This window comes from Ursus maritimus, unplaced genomic scaffold (assembly GCF_017311325.1).
Source record: "Ursus maritimus isolate PB19 unplaced genomic scaffold, ASM1731132v1 scaffold_11, whole genome shotgun sequence".
Lineage (NCBI taxonomy): Eukaryota > Metazoa > Chordata > Mammalia > Carnivora > Ursidae > Ursus > Ursus maritimus.
In genome coordinates, this window is record NW_024423453.1 from 46,985,441 (window position 1) to 47,003,171 (window position 17,731).

The window sequence follows — 17,731 nt, forward strand, 5'->3', positions numbered from 1 at the left end:
TTACATAGTGCCTGGTGCATTAATATTTCTTGATATTGAATACATGCTTAGTTATAGACAGATTAATATACTACAGTTTTAATATTTCAAATTAGACTTGTCCTTATTTCCTTTGAGTACAAAACATTTACCTAAAACAGTTTAAAAAAATTGTTTTGATCGCTTTTAAGGCCACAGAAAGTGAGGCTGGTGATATGGACCTGAGTGGGTTGCCAGAAACAGCAGTGGATTCTGAGGACGATGATGACGAAGAAGACATTGAGAGGGCGTCAGATCCTCTGATGAGCAGGGACATCGTGAGAGACTGTCTAGAGAAGGATCCAATTGACAGGACAGACGATGACATTGGTAAGTTTGAATGAGAAAATGAATCTAAGAGCAATTTTAAAAATTTAGGGTAAAATGATCTGATGAAATAGAGTCCAAGAATAGTAAACTTTAAGAAGTTATTAATTTATAAATTGCCCTTGCATAAACAGTAAGTAGCTTTTGTTGCAAAAAAATTGAAAAGAATCAATTTTATTCAGTTATGTTCTGGAGTCTACAAATAATAAAACTTCCTAATACAACCCTTCCCCGTGGGCCCCTTCTTAGTTTACTTTATGACAAAAAAATAAATAAAAGTAGTCTTCCAAACAGTGTTACTTCTATTATTTTTCTTGTGAGCACTATTCCTATTAAGCTTATGTTTTCTGTATATAAATACTAGCCAATGACAGTTGGTAAAATTGTCATGTTTGCTTCTGCTGTGGTTCCATACCAAGATGGGACTGAGTGAAAGAAGACTACAAAATGTTGAGTTAGCAGCCTATGAGCTTTGGGGGGTTGAGACTTTAAGTGCATCCTAAGGTTAGAAATTGAAGTGGCTTTGTATCTCTTTTCCCCATCCCTGAAGTTCCCTTTACCCACTTTCCTATCAGAGCAGGAGCTGACTATATAATAATGGTTGAGTGTTTGAGTGTGCCTTCTGCATCCAGCTTCTTCCTTACGAGGAGTCAGAGCAACTTCTGTGGATCATCTTTCCATCACAGGCCTGGAATCTGTAACCATCCTTGGCTGAGCCCAGATGATCTGTCCTACTACTCTGTCACTCTTTTTGGGCCAATATATATTTGAAGACAAATTAAAGGAACTGGATCTGTTGGGATTAGATAGAGGACAGTACAGGCATAGTTGTAAGTGGCCAGTTGCATGTGTTTTGAGGGAAACAAACATGAAGAAGAAACTCTTTTACTACTTACGCTATATACCTATGCTAGAAAATTAAGGACAAAAATACAACAAGTAGTATTAGACATTTAAAATATAATTTTAAAAGTTGTAGGAATTGCTAAGTAGTTAGGGTGAATATCACTTGTTGGTAACCATTCGTTCATTCAGCTAATGCGATTGAACGCCTTCGATGTGCTGAACATGTTTCTAGGTCCTGGCAACTCAGTGGGGAGCAAGGCAGGTAAGGTCCTTGCTCTGTTGCAGAATAAAGTGGGGATTAGGGAGTGATGGAGGTTGGGGAATGAACTGAACAGGAATCTGTTTTAGGAAGGAATGGCTAGTAATGCCCTTAAATTGAAGGGCTCAGACCTGAAGGAAGTGAAAAGAGGAAGCCACCTTTGTCTTGGCCCCCAGTAAAGAGTGTGTTCTGTGTTAATCCTTTCTGGGTAATTCTGCTAGAGGAAGGGACTTAATGGCTTCACAGATGTCCACCCTTGACTCCAGACCATTTCCTTCTCTACCACTTCCACTCCCATTCCAAAGGTGCTGGCAGTTCATAAGCCTTTTGAGGGTTCTGTAGCATAAATGAGAGTGGTTCTGTTTTACCTGCTAAAACACTGGGTTTCACTCTCTCGTGTCTGATACCACTTACACATGCATTTGGTTTCAAGTGTCCAAAGTTGTGTTTCACCGTCCTATTCTCTTTGTCCTTGCAGACTTCTTTTCAAAAATCTTTTTATTGTAATTTTAAAGAGAAAGTGAAATTGGAAGTATGTTCAGTTTGCCATCTTAATCCAAGATCCTTGTTTGTAGGGTTTTTTTAATTAGATTGAACATTGCTTATGATGCTTATTGATGTGGAAATTATTCTTTTGTAACTTAATATATCATCTTTTTGAATATGTTCATTTTTGTATAGTTATGAAAGAAAATAGTGATTATTAAAAATGTCATTCCTGGAAATTTAAAATTTTCACTTCATATCTAAGAACCTTTCTTTTCCACAATTTCTGGAAAGCAAAAGCTATGCTGATTCCTACAAAAGAATACAAAGCTATCTTTTTTTTTTTTTTAATGGGCTTGTTGATATAATCTCCAGTGAATAACGTTTACTTGAATACCAATTCACTTGTAAGCAGCGATGATTCTGATGCTTGCCTCCATCAGATATACTTTTATTTAAAATAATAAATCATTATTAAGGCCTCATGAGTGTTGTTTGGCCTACAAGAGATCTTGTAAGATCTTATATTCTAACTCCTCAAAACAAAACCACATGTGAGAACTCTTTAGCTCTTTTGCTGTTACTCTTGTTAAATCTTAACTCATCCTCCAGTGTTTAGTTACAACAGACACCTTTCATATAAACTACAAACTTCTGTTTAATTGATGATTTCTCTGCATGCCTCTCTTCCTAACCACCTTCCTCTACCCCCACAAAAAAGTGAAGGAATGGTGTGTCAGGGCGGGGGTGAGGGGTTTAAGTTGAATCAAATGAAATTGTTAATCTTTGATCTTACTTTAAAAACCACAAGAATTTAAAAATTTGCGTTTGGATTCCCATAGATTCTTGGGTATGTGTATCTCTGTTTACGTGCTTTGAAGGAAGGGACTTTATTGATTTCTGCTTTCCAACTCATAACTTTGTATGTCCTCAATTATTGAATGGTTGTGAATTTAAATTTTTGCTTTGATGCCTTGATACATAAGGTAGAGACCTACTTCCAAGATCCTTTCCACAGAATTCTTTTTCCTCCCCTTTAATACACCATCAGAAAAACTCCACAGATTAAAAAAAAAAAAAACCCTTAATAGTAATCATTTCTTATATAAAATTAAACCAAAGCAAATAAGATAATTTCTATACTGACGTATTTCGTGGTGTCTGTAAGTTGATTATCTGGCTCTTCTGTGTGTCACACTGACTAGAAAAAAGTTTTGAAAAATGTCTTTTTTTATAAACAAATATTCCTTTCCTAACAAAATAAAATAGTATTAAATAATATATTATTCTAATAGATTCTTCCAAGCAATATAGAAGAAAGTAGTCCTGCTTCTCCAATCCATGGCTGCTGCTTTCCATGTCCAGGGAATTATCTTATTACTCATTACAGGCTCTGAATTCCTTACCTCTGTGTGATGCCTGTGGCATTACCAGAGTTTCTGTTGAGTCCTGATAACCAAATGCTTCATTTTATTTTTATTTATTTTTTGATGACTAGTGATAGAAATTTTTTATTTTTTTAATTGCTCTAATTCTCCAGTGTACTAAACAGAAGTTACTACAAAACCAGCAACAGCATTATTGAATCTTTGAGAGCCTCAAAAACTCTTAGATGCCATCTGGTTAAGCATTTATTTATCTTTAGTTTTTCAATGGAACCTAAAGAATTATGTACATTACTATAATTACATCTTTTCTGCCTTTTTATTATTTATCTACATTATATGTGAGGCACAGATATTTTCTATCCTGTCGTTTTGTTTTTTTAAGATTTTATTTATTTATTTGACAGAGAGACAGCGAGAGAGGGAACACAAACGGGGAGTGGGGGAGGGAGAAGCAGGCTTCCCGCCCAGCAGGGAACCCGGTGCAGGACTCCATCCCAGGACCCCGGGATCATGACCTGAGCCGAAGGCAGATGCTTAACCAACTAACCCACCCAGGCGGCCCTAGTTGAATATATTTTTATACTTCATATTCATATGGTTCATATTCTTCAATCAAGTATGTGGTTGTAATTTGACTTATTGTTGCCTAAACATATTATGTTAAATTTAAAACATTTCTGACAATTTCTGGTCTCATATATTCTTAAGACCATAAATCTTCATTTGTCTGAGGAAATTTAGTGTCAGTAGGGGAGGGGGAAAAACAAAATATGTGTTCTACAGATAATATTCTAATACCTTTGGTGAGGGGTCCGGGACTGATAGCTGAAGAAAATAGAACTGGTACCTGAAGAACTAACAGTGACATGCTAGTCAGAGGACCAGGCTAATACATTTGCCTTTATGTTTCAAATCAAAAGGTCAGTGCATTTGTAAAACAATGATTCTTACCTCCCATATATAATAGATATGGGTCACCTCTTGAAGTGATAATAAAATTGCTTCATCGCTGTCCCTAAGAATAGATATATTTTATGGCATGACACAAATGCACCTACTCATTCCAGAAATAAAAATTTCAGTAAACAGAACTTTTCTATAGGTGATGTGCTTTGATTCTCTCTCTCTTTTTAAAAAATGCTGGTTGCAAAAAAAAAAAAAAAATGCTGATTGCAACAGTAAATTGATTTCCTGGCACATCAGTCTGGGTCAGGTTTAAGAACACTGGGTACCACCTACCGTTGTTATTCTGATTCTGAAGCACCCTGTGTTATGAGAAGTCTTATACAGGAGGAATGACATAAGGTCTAATCAGAGGAGACATTACCCAGCTGGACCAAGGAAAAACACTCAGTCTGACCTTCTGGAAATACAATGTTTTCACAGAATATATCTTTCTGTTCTGTGTTGTTTTTTGCAATTAACAACTGTATATCCAATAACATAAAATGTGTCACTAAATCCTAATAGATAGATGGAATGTGCATAGGGACAGTTTCATTATGTGAGGACAAGAAAAATGAACCAGAATTTTTACTCAGCCAAAAGTTTGAATGATATATGATAATAATGACAAGAATAGCAGTTCTTATTTATTGAGTATTTACTCTGTGCTAAGGACTTTATTATCTCTATTTCATTTTATTGTCACAACTGTATATTATTCTTTCACAAGTAACAGAAACATGCTTAAGGAAATCAATCAGCTTTCCCAAAGTAATATAACGAATAAGTATTCAAATGATGTCTGACATGCATCTTGTGCTCTTTATCGCTACCTATAATGTCCAGCAGAAGCTTTGGGGGCAGGCAGTCCTGAGTCATATCCCTGCCACCTCCTAATTACATCTTTGAACCTGCTTCCTCCCTGTGAAATGAGAAAGAAAATGTGTGCCTCATAGAGCCATGGTGAGGAGTAAGGAAAGAACTTAGTAAGTAATTAGTAAAGCTACCTAATAATAGAGAAAATTAAAAATAGAGACCACAGGACTAGAAAAGACTATGAAGTCATCCATCTTGTCAACAGCTAGAAATGTATCAAAGTTTTTAGATGTTTCTCCACAGCATTGTCAATAGGAAGAGTAATCAAACTTTTATCTTTTTTGGCCAATCTGTGGAATAAAAAATACTATGTCAATTTCCATTTGTATTTCTCACATAGTGTTGTAAATTTTTTTAGGTCGATTAATTTTTATAGATTTGTCTTCATTCATAGAAAATATCCTTTGGTTTCTAAATCCTGGACTGTCTTTAGATTGAAAGTAGTTATTTCTGCTGTTTTGGACATCTACTTGCCCAAAAAGCACTAGAATAGACCTACTGACTTTTTGGAGAATTCTCAGAGCTCTCTTTCAATTCAGTTTATTTTTTACCGTTTAATTAACCTTAATAAGATCACAGCTCATTTTCAACAGAAATTTCCCATTTGAAGTTTGTTAGTTTCTTCATTCCCATTAGAATTTGAATTACAGTGTATACTCTTGTCCCTAAATCACTAAGTAAATGTCACCATTTCCACAGTCACAATTCTTTGTATACCTGCAAGAAATCCAACTTTTGTACTAACAATATTTGAAATAATTTTGTTTTCCAGTGGGCAGGTCTGTAGGACATTTAAAAAGAACTCTCGAGCATTCTTTTTGAATGCTTGCTTTTTAAAAAAAGCTGTAATGTTTATAATATCTTTTGCCTTTCAGAACAACTGTTAGAATTTATGCACCAGTTGCCTGCTTTTGCCAATATGACAATGTCGGTGAGGCGAGAACTCTGTGCCGTGATGGTGTTTGCAGTGGTGGAAAGAGCTGGGACCATAGTGCTAAATGATGGTGAAGAGGTCAGTGAACCAATTCTTATTTTTTCTTCTTAAGGAAATAAGCAACAATTAATTTGAATAATTCAAGAATTGTGATACACTTATTGTTAGGTCAAAGTATTCCAAATCCATTATTTTTATAATAATATTTCTCATATGATACTGGTAGAAATACTTTGATGAATTAACTTTTCAGATTTTTGTAACTTTAAATGTTCATAATGTGCATTTTGTCAGAACAAAATGATCTTATTGAGGCAATGGCAATCATTTCATATTGCTTACATATGTTTTGGGGAACAGAGGAATTCTTTTTCCTTGTGTCATTTTAGAGAAGAATATCCAAGGTCAAATTAAAAGAGCAGAATGGCATGTACCCTTTGCTGGGCGTGTGGAAAACATAGATACGTGGCTGTGCTTTGCTATATTCCTTGTTCTTTGAGTTTAGTAAACAGTTCATTTTACTTGAGTTATTCCAGCGTTAAAGTGAAAGATCTGCTAAATCATTTGTAGGGACCATTCTAGCATTTACAGCTGCATGACCATGATTTTCTGCTTTGTCTTCATTTTTTTGAATTAGCTGGATTCCTGGTCAGTGATTCTGAATGGTTCTGTGGAAGTAACTTATCCAGATGGAAAAGCAGAAATATTATGTATGGGAAATAGTTTTGGTGTCTCTCCTACCATGGACAAAGAATACATGAAAGGAGTCATGAGAACAAAAGTGGATGACTGCCAGGTATAAAATATCATTAAAAATGTATATTTTATGCTTAACACATATATGTCATTGGGGTAAGATTTTTCTGCCTATATAAATAGGTTGTCTTTTAGAGTTATAAATAAGATTTTAAAGTAGAACTATTACTTTTAGTGTTATCATGCCCCAGGAAATTAAAAATAAATTTTCCTTAAAGTTGTTTGAACTCGGGGCACCTGGCTGACTCAGTCTGTAGAGCATGTGACTCTTGATCTCGGGTCATGAGTTCAAGACCCACGTTGGACATAGAGCTTACTTAAAAGAAAAAAAAGGTTGTTTGAACTCCGCATACGTAGGTGTTCTATAATTCTTATAGTGTCTGATAAATGTAAAATAGTACTCATTTAAGTTTTCATTTTGAGCATTTTACTTACCAAAAGAGAAAATGACCATGGCTATAAATGAAGTGGTCTTACCTAGAGAATCAAAATAATGTTGCCAAATAATTCCTTCAGCAAGCATTGTAGAGAAAAAATAAATGGCTGTGTTCAGTGTTTTGAATACTAATGCCAGAAGAACATTCTAAATATAGTCAACTCTCAATTATTTAGCATAATAAAAGAAAACAAAATGGTAGGTAAATCTTGATGTCATTATTTGGCCTGGAAATGTGTTTGTAAAAGAGATCATTTGTGATTTTTTCAGCTCTGGAACTGTACACCCAAAAATAATAAAGCCATACTTAGTCCAAAACAAACTAGAAATTTGTTAAAGGTTTCCCCATTCTAGTATCTCTTATCAGTTCCTCCCTGGGACATGTTGGCATTACTAGAGCATTTTAGTCAGTCTCTGCCCTTAAAGGGCAAGTTAAAAAGTAACTTTATTTCTGAGAATTCATTGATTACATTAATATGTCTTAATTGGCCAGCCCCTTTTGTTAGAAATTTATAATCATGGAACTGAAGTGATGTTAGAGGCATAGAAATGTTTCAGAATAATTGATAAAAATATTATATGACTGAATATTATAGAATGCCTCAGTAATATCAGATTTACCAGGTAACATTAAATACTTACCTGGGAGTTTTGGGAAAAGTAGAGGAAGTAGATGTCAGGGAAGAAAGTCTAATCTATTTACTGGATGAGGAATTGGTGGGAAACCCCTTGTTAGCAAGATAGACCCAAAAGAAAATTCTCATTAAGATACCTAGACTCCTGTAGCTCCTGATACAGGTTGCCAGATATACAAAGAAGGTCAGGGGTGAAAGTCAGTCTTTCTTCCCCTCCACTCCGCTCTAAGCCACCGTAAAAGGAACATGTTAAATCAGGGGTTTCAAGAATCCCTCTTGTACCTCCACTGACTCGTCTGCTCAGACCTGACATTCATTCCCTCAGCAGTAAAACAACGATGGAGAATAAAGTTAGACCATTTAACGTAAACACTTGTTTTGGTCTAGTAGTTTAGTGTGTTTCTGTTAAAATGTCCTGTATCTCTCAGAAAGTACACATCAGATCATCCTCTTCTTAGAGAAAGTAAGGGAAACAATGAGAATCATATTTTCATTCAGCCGTAAGATGCCCTCCATACATTTACGTCATTCTCCTGAGCACACTGTAGGCATTTAACAGTTATTGAATGAAATGAACAAAAATGGTGCTCTCTTTACCAAGAAGCAACTTCACCTAGGACTGGCCGTAATTTTCTTACATTCCAGTGGGTTCTGAAAATAAATACTGGGTAATATGATATGGAGTTGAGCTCGCATTAAGCCTAAGTGGCTTACAATGAGTGGATTAAATTTAACATTTCTGTTTATTTGGATCCCAAGACATGCTCAAAGTTGTATTTTGCTCTGGATCCCTCCTTCGTAGGCTCCTCTCTCAGTTCTTTCCTTCCTTGTCTATTCTTGTTCCCCTGTTTGGTTTGAAGTACAAAGGCAGGGCTGCATATAGACACCCTGTGGTAGCCGGCAGTTGGTAATGGTTTCCGCTTCCCATATGTGCCTTTTTCATTTTTTCTTCTCACTTCCTATCCGTCTTTTCCTTTTCTCCTCTTCTACTCTCCTATGTTCTTTTTCCTTCTCCCTTTTTCCTTCTCCACTGCCTGTGTCTTAGGCCTGCCAGTGACACGTCAGGCATTGCTTAGCCCTGCCCTACCCCCTTCATTGGGGAATGAACACTTGGATACCTGTGTGAAAAATTAGGTATGAATTTCCCTTACAGACTGCAAAGTGCCCTCGTTTAAATAGGTCTAACCTCTTAAGGTAAACCTGTTAGACTCACCTTTTTCAGAGACCATGGGAACTAATGACACCTTGAATTTAAGTGGCTTTGGTGAAAGTTGCATGGATAAATTTAAAGTTGACAATACTGTATTATGGCTGAGGTTTAATTTTACTTCATCCTTTTATCATCTGTAAGTTCTCTTCTACATATCAGTTGTGGTGTCATCTGCCCCAAAACCAGTCCTGCAATAGGAACTGCCTTTGGCCTTTTGTAAGCAAACTCTTGTTTGAATTTTTATTTTATATCAGAATGCCAAGGTCATATATCACTTTCATGTGTTAACAGCTATCTGAAAGTATAAACCCTTACCAAAACAATTATATACATAATTCACAATTTTTCATCTGGTTTCATCGTACCAATTAAAATTATGTTTTACACATGAATTTCTTATTAGATCTATTAACTTCTTAAAGCAAAAATAAATCTAATAAAAATATTGATAAATGTTTTCATCTAAAATTTATTTCTTTTTAGGTATGTGTGGCCATATTAGAAAGTCAGTCGGGTTTTATTTTCTTTTTGGATGGTACTTTTCAGTTTGGTACAGACGAAGTGCCAAAAATGTTTGACTAGGCATTAAGCATTTCAAATTAGGCTTATTCTAATTTCCTTAAATCCTTAGTCAAGATTAATTTTAGTGTGTTTCTCTTCTAAAAGTATTTTCTTTTCCCTGTTTACTCCTTTTAACTCATAGATGTATTTCTTTTTTAGGAGATAAATGAGAAGATACAATATATAATTGTTTTCTCTGAAACTGAGTATAAGAAAGATCACCTAAAAGTATTTGGAGGCTTAGAGAGCAATTTTGGTGCCCTATAAAAAGAAAAAAATAAACTATTTTTGAGACAAGGGACTAAGGACCATGTATTTCAAAACATGCATACACCTGTGGTCAGCATTACAGAAATGGGTTTGTTTTTAAGGTTTTTAAAAAAATTAAACTATATGTAATTACAAGAAAAGCCTATGTCCTTAGAATTTTAACTTTTTGATTCCAAATTCTTAATCGGAAAATTAATGAGATTATATCAACCAGCTCTGGAGGAAACTTAATATTGTAATATGCTGTTTTTCAAGTATGACATGCTGCTGTTTCTTTTTAAAAATAACTTTACTAGTTGTACAGAAAGTATGGAAAATATAGAAAAGTATTTTAAATAAAATGAAAGTCACTTGTAATTTGCTTGCTCAGAAATAATAATTCTTAACACTTTGTAATATTTCATTCCAAGATTTTGATGTGGGTGTATATTTTTTTTTTTTTAATTAGCAAGTGTGTAACTATGAGACACTGGGCAAATCAGGTTGTTGGTACAGCTGTTTCTTCATCTGTACAGTGGAGATAATAGTAGTACCTCCTAATGGGATGATCAAGAGGATAAATCGAGAACGTTCCCATAAGGCTACCACAAAATGATGGCCATCATCATGTTGTCTTCATTATAGTTATTATAACATTTGGTTTTGCATCTTTTTTAAAAAAATGTGCTATCATGAACATTAAGTCAAAACTGTAAATATTCTATGAAAATATAATTTTGGATGGCTGTGTCATATTTTATCTTCTATATGCTATAATTTAACCATCCCCTTTTTTCGTCTTTTCACATTAATGGAGAAAAAGAAATGTCCATGCTTTTTTCATTTGCAAAATGAGAATAAATTCTTCAAAAATCAGAGAAGACAATGATTCTTTCTTTCTTTAGAATCTAACTCTTGTCTCCTCCTCACTGGCTTCTGTTTATTTTGTGCATTAAGTGATTTGTATAATTCATTCTTCACTTTCTTTTTAAAATTACTAAGAAATGTAATTTAATGGTTTGCTCTAAGCCCTGATATTTTTGTATTTGGGGTCGTGGAGGAGTAATGGCTTGATGTGCATGTTATTTTTAACTTTGTTTAAGAGCAAGGATTATCCTTAATACTACTTACAAGGAGTAATGACTTGAGTTTAACAAGTAGGTGGCTTGTTTTGTGGACCTTTTTTGAATAAACTTTCTAAACTGATTTCTTATCAGTATAATTATCAAATTTATAATTTCTATTCCATGGGTATCTTTGAATTTTGATCTTTTAAGAAAACCTTCTTTATTTTAAAATCGTTGCTTTTAAAAATCTTTTCTAACTTGTAAAACCCACTAAATGGTAATTATGTTCTTAAATATATCCTCCTAAGATTCCTCCATCAAAGAAGAGGCATGAAAAAGGACTCTTCTAATTTTATCTTCTGATTTTTAAAATTGTTAGGATTTTTAATATAAACCACATATAAATATACTAAAAAATGAAACTTGATTTGACCAAGGAAGAAATACATTAAAAAGTAGAGAAGTCTGATTAAGGTTCATTACTGCATTCATTTAGAGAGTATGGGAAAGACATGGAAAAATGTCCGTGTTAAATATTTAAAACACTGAATGATTAGTACTGCTAGGTTTCTTGCAAGCACTTCATCAGTAACATGTGACTTACATTTTATTGCAGTTTGTCTGTATAGCCCAGCAGGATTATTGCCGTATTCTCAACCAAGTAGAAAAGAACATGCAAAAGGTTGAGGAGGAAGGAGAAATTGTTATGGTAAAAGAACACCGAGAACTTGATAGAACCGGAACAAGAAAGGGACACATCGTCATCAAGGTAAGACAGACATGCCTCCATCTCGTGGGAAGGATTTTTTTGGCAGTATCAGTTAGTTATGACAACTTAAGATTCCACATACCACATTTTTATGTATGATTTCTCTTAAAAGTTATCAGTTGTTAAAAAAAAATCTTTATACTTCCTGATGAACAGCAGTTTTATAAAGCATTATATATACGACTACCCAGGTCGTTATGTTGACAATTTGGCATTAAGGTACCATATAGATGATACTTATGCAGGATTAGTGATGAAAGCTTTTATTTGTTACAGGGCACCTCAGAAAGATTAACAATGCATTTGGTGGAAGAGCATTCGGTGGTGGATCCAACATTCATAGAGGACTTCCTGTTGACCTATAGGACTTTTCTTTCTAGCCCAATGGAAGTGGGCAAAAAGTTATTGGAGTGGTTTAATGACCCGAGCCTCAGGGATAAGGTCGGAAAATATATTCTAGTTTGGCTTTTAAATGTGAAATATTCAGATAGAAACTTAGAGATACTTTAATATGTATCACACTAGCTATGTTCAATTTTTTTTAATGCAATAAGAGAATGTACTTTTTAACCCCAAAAAATGATGCAACCCCCACACTCCTGAGTTCCACTGGAATCTGCATTCTCTGCTTGGGTAAATGGTCAGTATATGCTGTGAAAGTTGCAGTTTTTAAATTGGCACCAGAGCAGCATTTTATTGTAAGCATTGCTGGTCGGTCCGCCCCAGGAATCTAATTCTAAACAGACTCCTTTAGGAGCTCTTGAGAGTTCTGTCAAGGCCAGATTAGATGATAAACTACATCCTGAGAGATGTGTGTGTGAGTTAATCAGCCTATATTCAGTTTCTCCTTTTATGTGACAGTCTGATTTACATGAGACAGACTTGGGAACACAGGCAAGAAGATCCAGAACAGGAGACCAACAGTGAAAAGCCCCCAAGTTCTCCTGCTGCTCCTGCCACTAACTAGCTCTGTGGCCTTAGAGAAATTGTTTGGACAGCGATGCTTTTCATTTCATATTCTGAGAGTCATAAGCCCAGAAGAGCTGAGCCAAACTCTCCAGTTGTCAAAACTTAGTTTGAGTATTAACTCTGCCATGTACTTTATGTGTCATCTGACCCTCCTGACAATCAGTTATTTACTTGTAAAATGAATAATCTACAGCCTTTGGGGTTATTGTGAATGTGAATAATACAAGTAAAGTTCTTTTTGTAGTGCCTGACTCAATTCACTTAATACATCTTAACACATGATACATTTTAAAAGTTGTTTGTTGGTGGTGGTAGTTGGTAATATTCAACTTATGATTCATGAATCTCAGTTTTCTAACCTCTAATAGTCTAGTAAGACTTTCAAGTTGACTTCTCAGCTATGAAATTTTAATTTTATGAAAAGGTTATGTGTTAGATATAGTTTCAAGGGAGATAATCCGGGTTTCCTAAATTTGAAAAATGGACAATAGCGATAGACCAAAAATTAATATAAATATCAAAACTTGGCTCCTAAGTGTATATTAACTATAACTAGTATTTTAACTATAGTTAGAAATTAACTATATACCAGGGCGCCTGCCTGGCTCAGTCAGAAGAGCATGCGACTGTCGATCTTGGGGTTGTAAGTTTGAGCCCCATGTTGTGTGTCGAGATTACTTAAAAATAACAACTTTAAAAAAAAAATTAACTAGGGGCGCCTGGGTGGCTCAGTCAGTTAAGTGTCTGCCTTCGGCTCAGGTCATGATCCCAGGGTGTTGGGATCAAGCCCCGTGTTGGGGAGTCTTCTTCTCCCTCTCCTGCTGTCCCCCTCCCTCTTAGTGCTCTCTCTCGAATAAATAAAATCTTAAAAAAAAAATTATATACCGTCACCTTTGTTTCTCTGCTACTAAAAGAATACCATGCTTAATTTTCTCACTTTAATTAAAAAGTTAGATGGTTTGATTAGAGGTTAAGATGTTTAAAAACAATTCTATGGAAAATTTCTTTTAAGTTATTTAAAATTCAGAAAATTAAGCTCCTAAATAAAACAAGTACTTTTATATTTAAAGGAGCAGTTATACTCACTTCATTTAGTAAAAAAAAAATTATTATTTTTTTTTTTTAGAGCGAGTGCATGAGTGGGGAGCAGAGGAGGAGGGGAGGGAGAGAGAATCTTAAGCAGGCTCTATGTCCAGCACTGAGTCCAACGCAGGGCGCTTGATCTCATAATCCTGAGGTCATGACCTGAGCCAAAATCAAGAGTCAGGCGCTTAACCAGCTGAGCCACCCAGGCGTCCCCGTTTCGTAAAATATTGTTGAGAATTCACTCCATGCCAGGCTTTGTAATAAGTCTTAAGGATGTCCGTAGAACTAGATAAAGCTGTCCACGTGGAACTTAGAGTCTAATGAATGTCACACACTTCTTGCTCAGTACAACGCAAATATTCTCTAACTGTGTGTCTGTATAAAGGAGCTGTAGTGCTCTGTGAAAACAAGTGTGCAGTGTAAGAAAGGCTACTCATTTTTCCTGAATTTTTGTAGATGTTAAAAGCCTCCTAAATCTTAATGTTAGCAAGTAAGATGTAATTCCCAATAACTCCCAGCTAGCTCCTTCCTTTTACAACTTGTTCCCTTGTAGATCTTTCTAGGCCTAATACTATCCATTCCTGTTGTCTATTCTGCCCTCTGCCATTATTTTTTAGTTTCTGTCTTCTTTTGTCTTGTATTAATTTATTTTGGTTTTATCATAGTTTTGTTTTTATTGTGACCAGTTTCAAATATGTTTTGAGAGTAAACAAGATATAAATACCATCCTTCACAGATTCAAAACCCTTCTTGGCAAAACAACAAAAAGTCTGTATTCATTATATATATTTTTTCAGAAGGTCATTTTCTTATGAATAAAATGCTTGCCGTGAGGAGTTTTACTGTTAGTTTATTGTCCATTGTTATTAAGTAAATTGTTAGATATCTTTTTTTGAAATGACTTTAATTGCACATTTTTAGCACTGAAAAGAAAACCTGTTGGAAACAATTTATTTTTCAGGTTACACGGGTAGTATTATTGTGGGTGAATAATCACTTCAATGACTTTGAAGGAGATCCAGCAATGACTCGATTTCTAGAAGAATTTGAAAATAACCTGGAAAGAGAGGTAATATTTGTGATTTTTAAAAAGTCATCAATTTTAAGTTCATTTAGTTCAGCCTATTTTTGAAACCACTCTTTCTGAACTTTTATAGAAAATGGGTGGACATCTAAGGCTGTTAAATATTGCATGTGCAGCTAAAGCAAAAAGAAGATTGATGACGTTAACGAAACCATCCCGAGAAGCTCCTTTGCCTTTTATCTTACTTGGTGGCTCAGAGAAGGGATTTGGAATCTTTGTTGACAGTGTAGATTCAGGGAGCAAAGCAACTGAAGCAGGCTTGAAACGAGGGGATCAGGTATGATATTTCTAAATCCAAACTTAAGGGTGAATATTGGTGTCTTTTTTTCTTCAGTCCATTGGGATGCTGAAATAAATTTCATAATTTTATTTTTAGATATTAGAAGTAAATGGTCAAAACTTTGAAAATATTCAGCTGTCAAAAGCCATGGAAATTCTTAGAAATAACACACATTTATCGATCACTGTGAAAACCAATCTATTTGGTAAGTAGTTTTGCATACTTTTCATTTTTCTCCTTTTGGTTTTTTTTCACATTTAGGTCTTAATCATGAAAAAAGTCATTTTTATAAGTAATATTTCAAATATAAGAATAAAAATATACTAAAATGTGTGTATATAGATAGATATTAATTATGTAAGTATGTAAGTAGGTCTAAAACAAAATCTACTTACTTGAGGACCATAAAAATTATTTTTATTGATAGATGTTTTAAACATCCATTATGTTAAATACCTATAAATACTACTGTATTTTAAGTCATTCTGAGTGGAAGTGATAGAGCAACATAAGAACACAGATTCTTGGTGTCATTTATTCATTGGGGTCGTGTTTTTCAATAGGAGTGTAGTTTTGATAGCTGAAGTGTCTACTTCTCACCTATTTCCAGGCCCTACAGTTTCCTTTGAATTGCTTTGATTTCTTATGATGGGTGTTTTTTGGTGTTTCTTTCCATTTTAGTATTTAAAGAACTCCTAACAAGATTGTCAGAAGAAAAAAGAAATGGTGCCCCTCACCTTCCCAAAATTGGAGACATCAAAAAGGCCAGTCGTTACTCCATTCCAGATCTCGCTGTAGATGTAGAACAGGTGATAGGACTTGAAAAAGTAAATAAAAAAAGTAAAGCCAATACTGTTGGAGGAAGGAACAAGCTAAAAAAGATACTCGACAAGACTCGGATCAGTATCTTGCCACAGAAACCATATAAGTAAGTGTCTGTGTAAATTTTCTGTGCGTTATTTTATTGTGTTAAAATGATATGCAAAGGTAGTGATATAATTAATATTTACTCATTAATCTAAAAAATGTTCTGAGCTTTTATAGCTGAGCTATCTTAGAAGCAATATTAAATAACCATGTTGATTTTAATCTCATATATTTGCCCCTTACTTGCCCAACCCAGGCTTCATTAGAGATAGTTTAGCACTTCCTCATTTGAACTTTTTTTTAATCATTTGCACTTAAAAAAATTAAGAATGTGTGTTTGCTCCTGTTTCACCCATGATTTGGAGTTGTTTTTGCTACTTTTTCTTTGTTTCTGGATATCTTCTCTTTGTATCTGCTCTTTGACAACCAAATCATTGCTTCTTCTAGGTGCTACTATTCATCCTTGCCATTCTCTTTTTTCCTCTCTCTGTTTTCAGTTATTTAATTGATGCCAAGATATCACCCACCAAGCACAGAACTCCTTTCCTTCTCTCAATGGGCTCTACAGTCAGAATGTCAGGTGTATTCTTGAATCTCTTCTGGGCTGCTTTTTTATGCCAGGAGCTCAGACTAGACAAAGTTGTAGGTGTCACAGTTTTTAAGTCTCGTTTGTTTTCCTGTTTACTTGGTTATTTCTTCATTTTAGCTCCTCTGAGTCTAGAAATCTTTTATAAAACTCGACTACCAGTAGCCAAAGTTTTTGTTTTTAACGTTAAATAACCTGGATGTGATACCCCTGGGTGGCTCAGTTGGTTCAGGCTCCGACTCTTGATTTTAGCTCAGGTCATGGCCTCAGGGTCCAGGGATTGGTGGCGTCTGGCTCCATGCCCAGCGAGGAGTCTGCTTCTCTCTCTGCCCCTCCCCTCACTTGTGCATGTGCGCGTACATTCCTAAATAAATCATAAATAAATAACATGGGTGCACCAAATGCGTTTATTTTATATTCTTCAAACTACAATGATATAAGTTCAAAACGTGTAGCTTATTTTTTCTTTCTTTGATAATATAATGGGTCTTCTAGAGGAACAGTAGATACATTCAGAACTATATCAAACATTTATTAAATTCCATTTCAGATACATTTTTTATCCACAGATTAGAGAGATGGCCCAAAATATAGTATTAATGGAAGTGTCAAGCCTGTGTTGTCCCCACTGAACTAGAAAGATTGGTGGGTTTGTATCAGCTAAATAGACTTCTACAACAGAGATCTAAGGATAAGTAATGAGTATGATGGTTTTATTTATAGACTTGAGAACATGTTTATATTAAGTTCCTAATAAATGATGGATTAGGCTTATTAACATTACAGAAAATAGAAATTGATTTTTAAAGTGACCATTCTAGATAAAAAAAAAAAAAACTTATTTTTAAATGGGCAAAAAAATAAATTACTTAAATGTAGAATTATTAGCAGTACAATAACAAAAAAATTCTACAGTCATATTTGACCATGAGTTAAATATGAACCTTAAAAAAAGTTAAATAAAAGTCAGCATGACCCTGGCAAGTATTAATAGAAACGTGACATGTAAGAACTGGGATATAAGCCATCCACAGTACAGGATGTTGGCAAGGAACACAGTATGAGAATACTATGTATAATTTTGTTCTATGTGTATT

At 34.7% G+C, this 17,731-nt stretch overlaps 1 protein-coding gene across 5 annotated transcripts in view; it reads left to right on the top strand.

The window, feature by feature from the left end:
- RAPGEF2 (Rap guanine nucleotide exchange factor 2) overlaps window positions 1–17,731 on the top strand; it is a 229,864-nt gene that overhangs the window by 191,759 nt on the left and 20,374 nt on the right. For all 5 annotated transcript variants that reach the window (XM_040626406.1, XM_040626407.1, XM_040626408.1 and 2 more), the window contains 9 exons: window positions 171–348; window positions 6,021–6,157; window positions 6,717–6,875; window positions 11,610–11,762; window positions 12,039–12,203; window positions 14,779–14,886; window positions 14,975–15,178; window positions 15,278–15,386; window positions 15,863–16,109. In XM_040626406.1, the coding sequence (XP_040482340.1) occupies window positions 171–348; window positions 6,021–6,157; window positions 6,717–6,875; window positions 11,610–11,762; window positions 12,039–12,203; window positions 14,779–14,886; window positions 14,975–15,178; window positions 15,278–15,386; window positions 15,863–16,109 (1,460 nt within the window). The remainder of the gene's footprint in view (window positions 1–170; window positions 349–6,020; window positions 6,158–6,716; window positions 6,876–11,609; window positions 11,763–12,038; window positions 12,204–14,778; window positions 14,887–14,974; window positions 15,179–15,277; window positions 15,387–15,862; window positions 16,110–17,731) is intronic.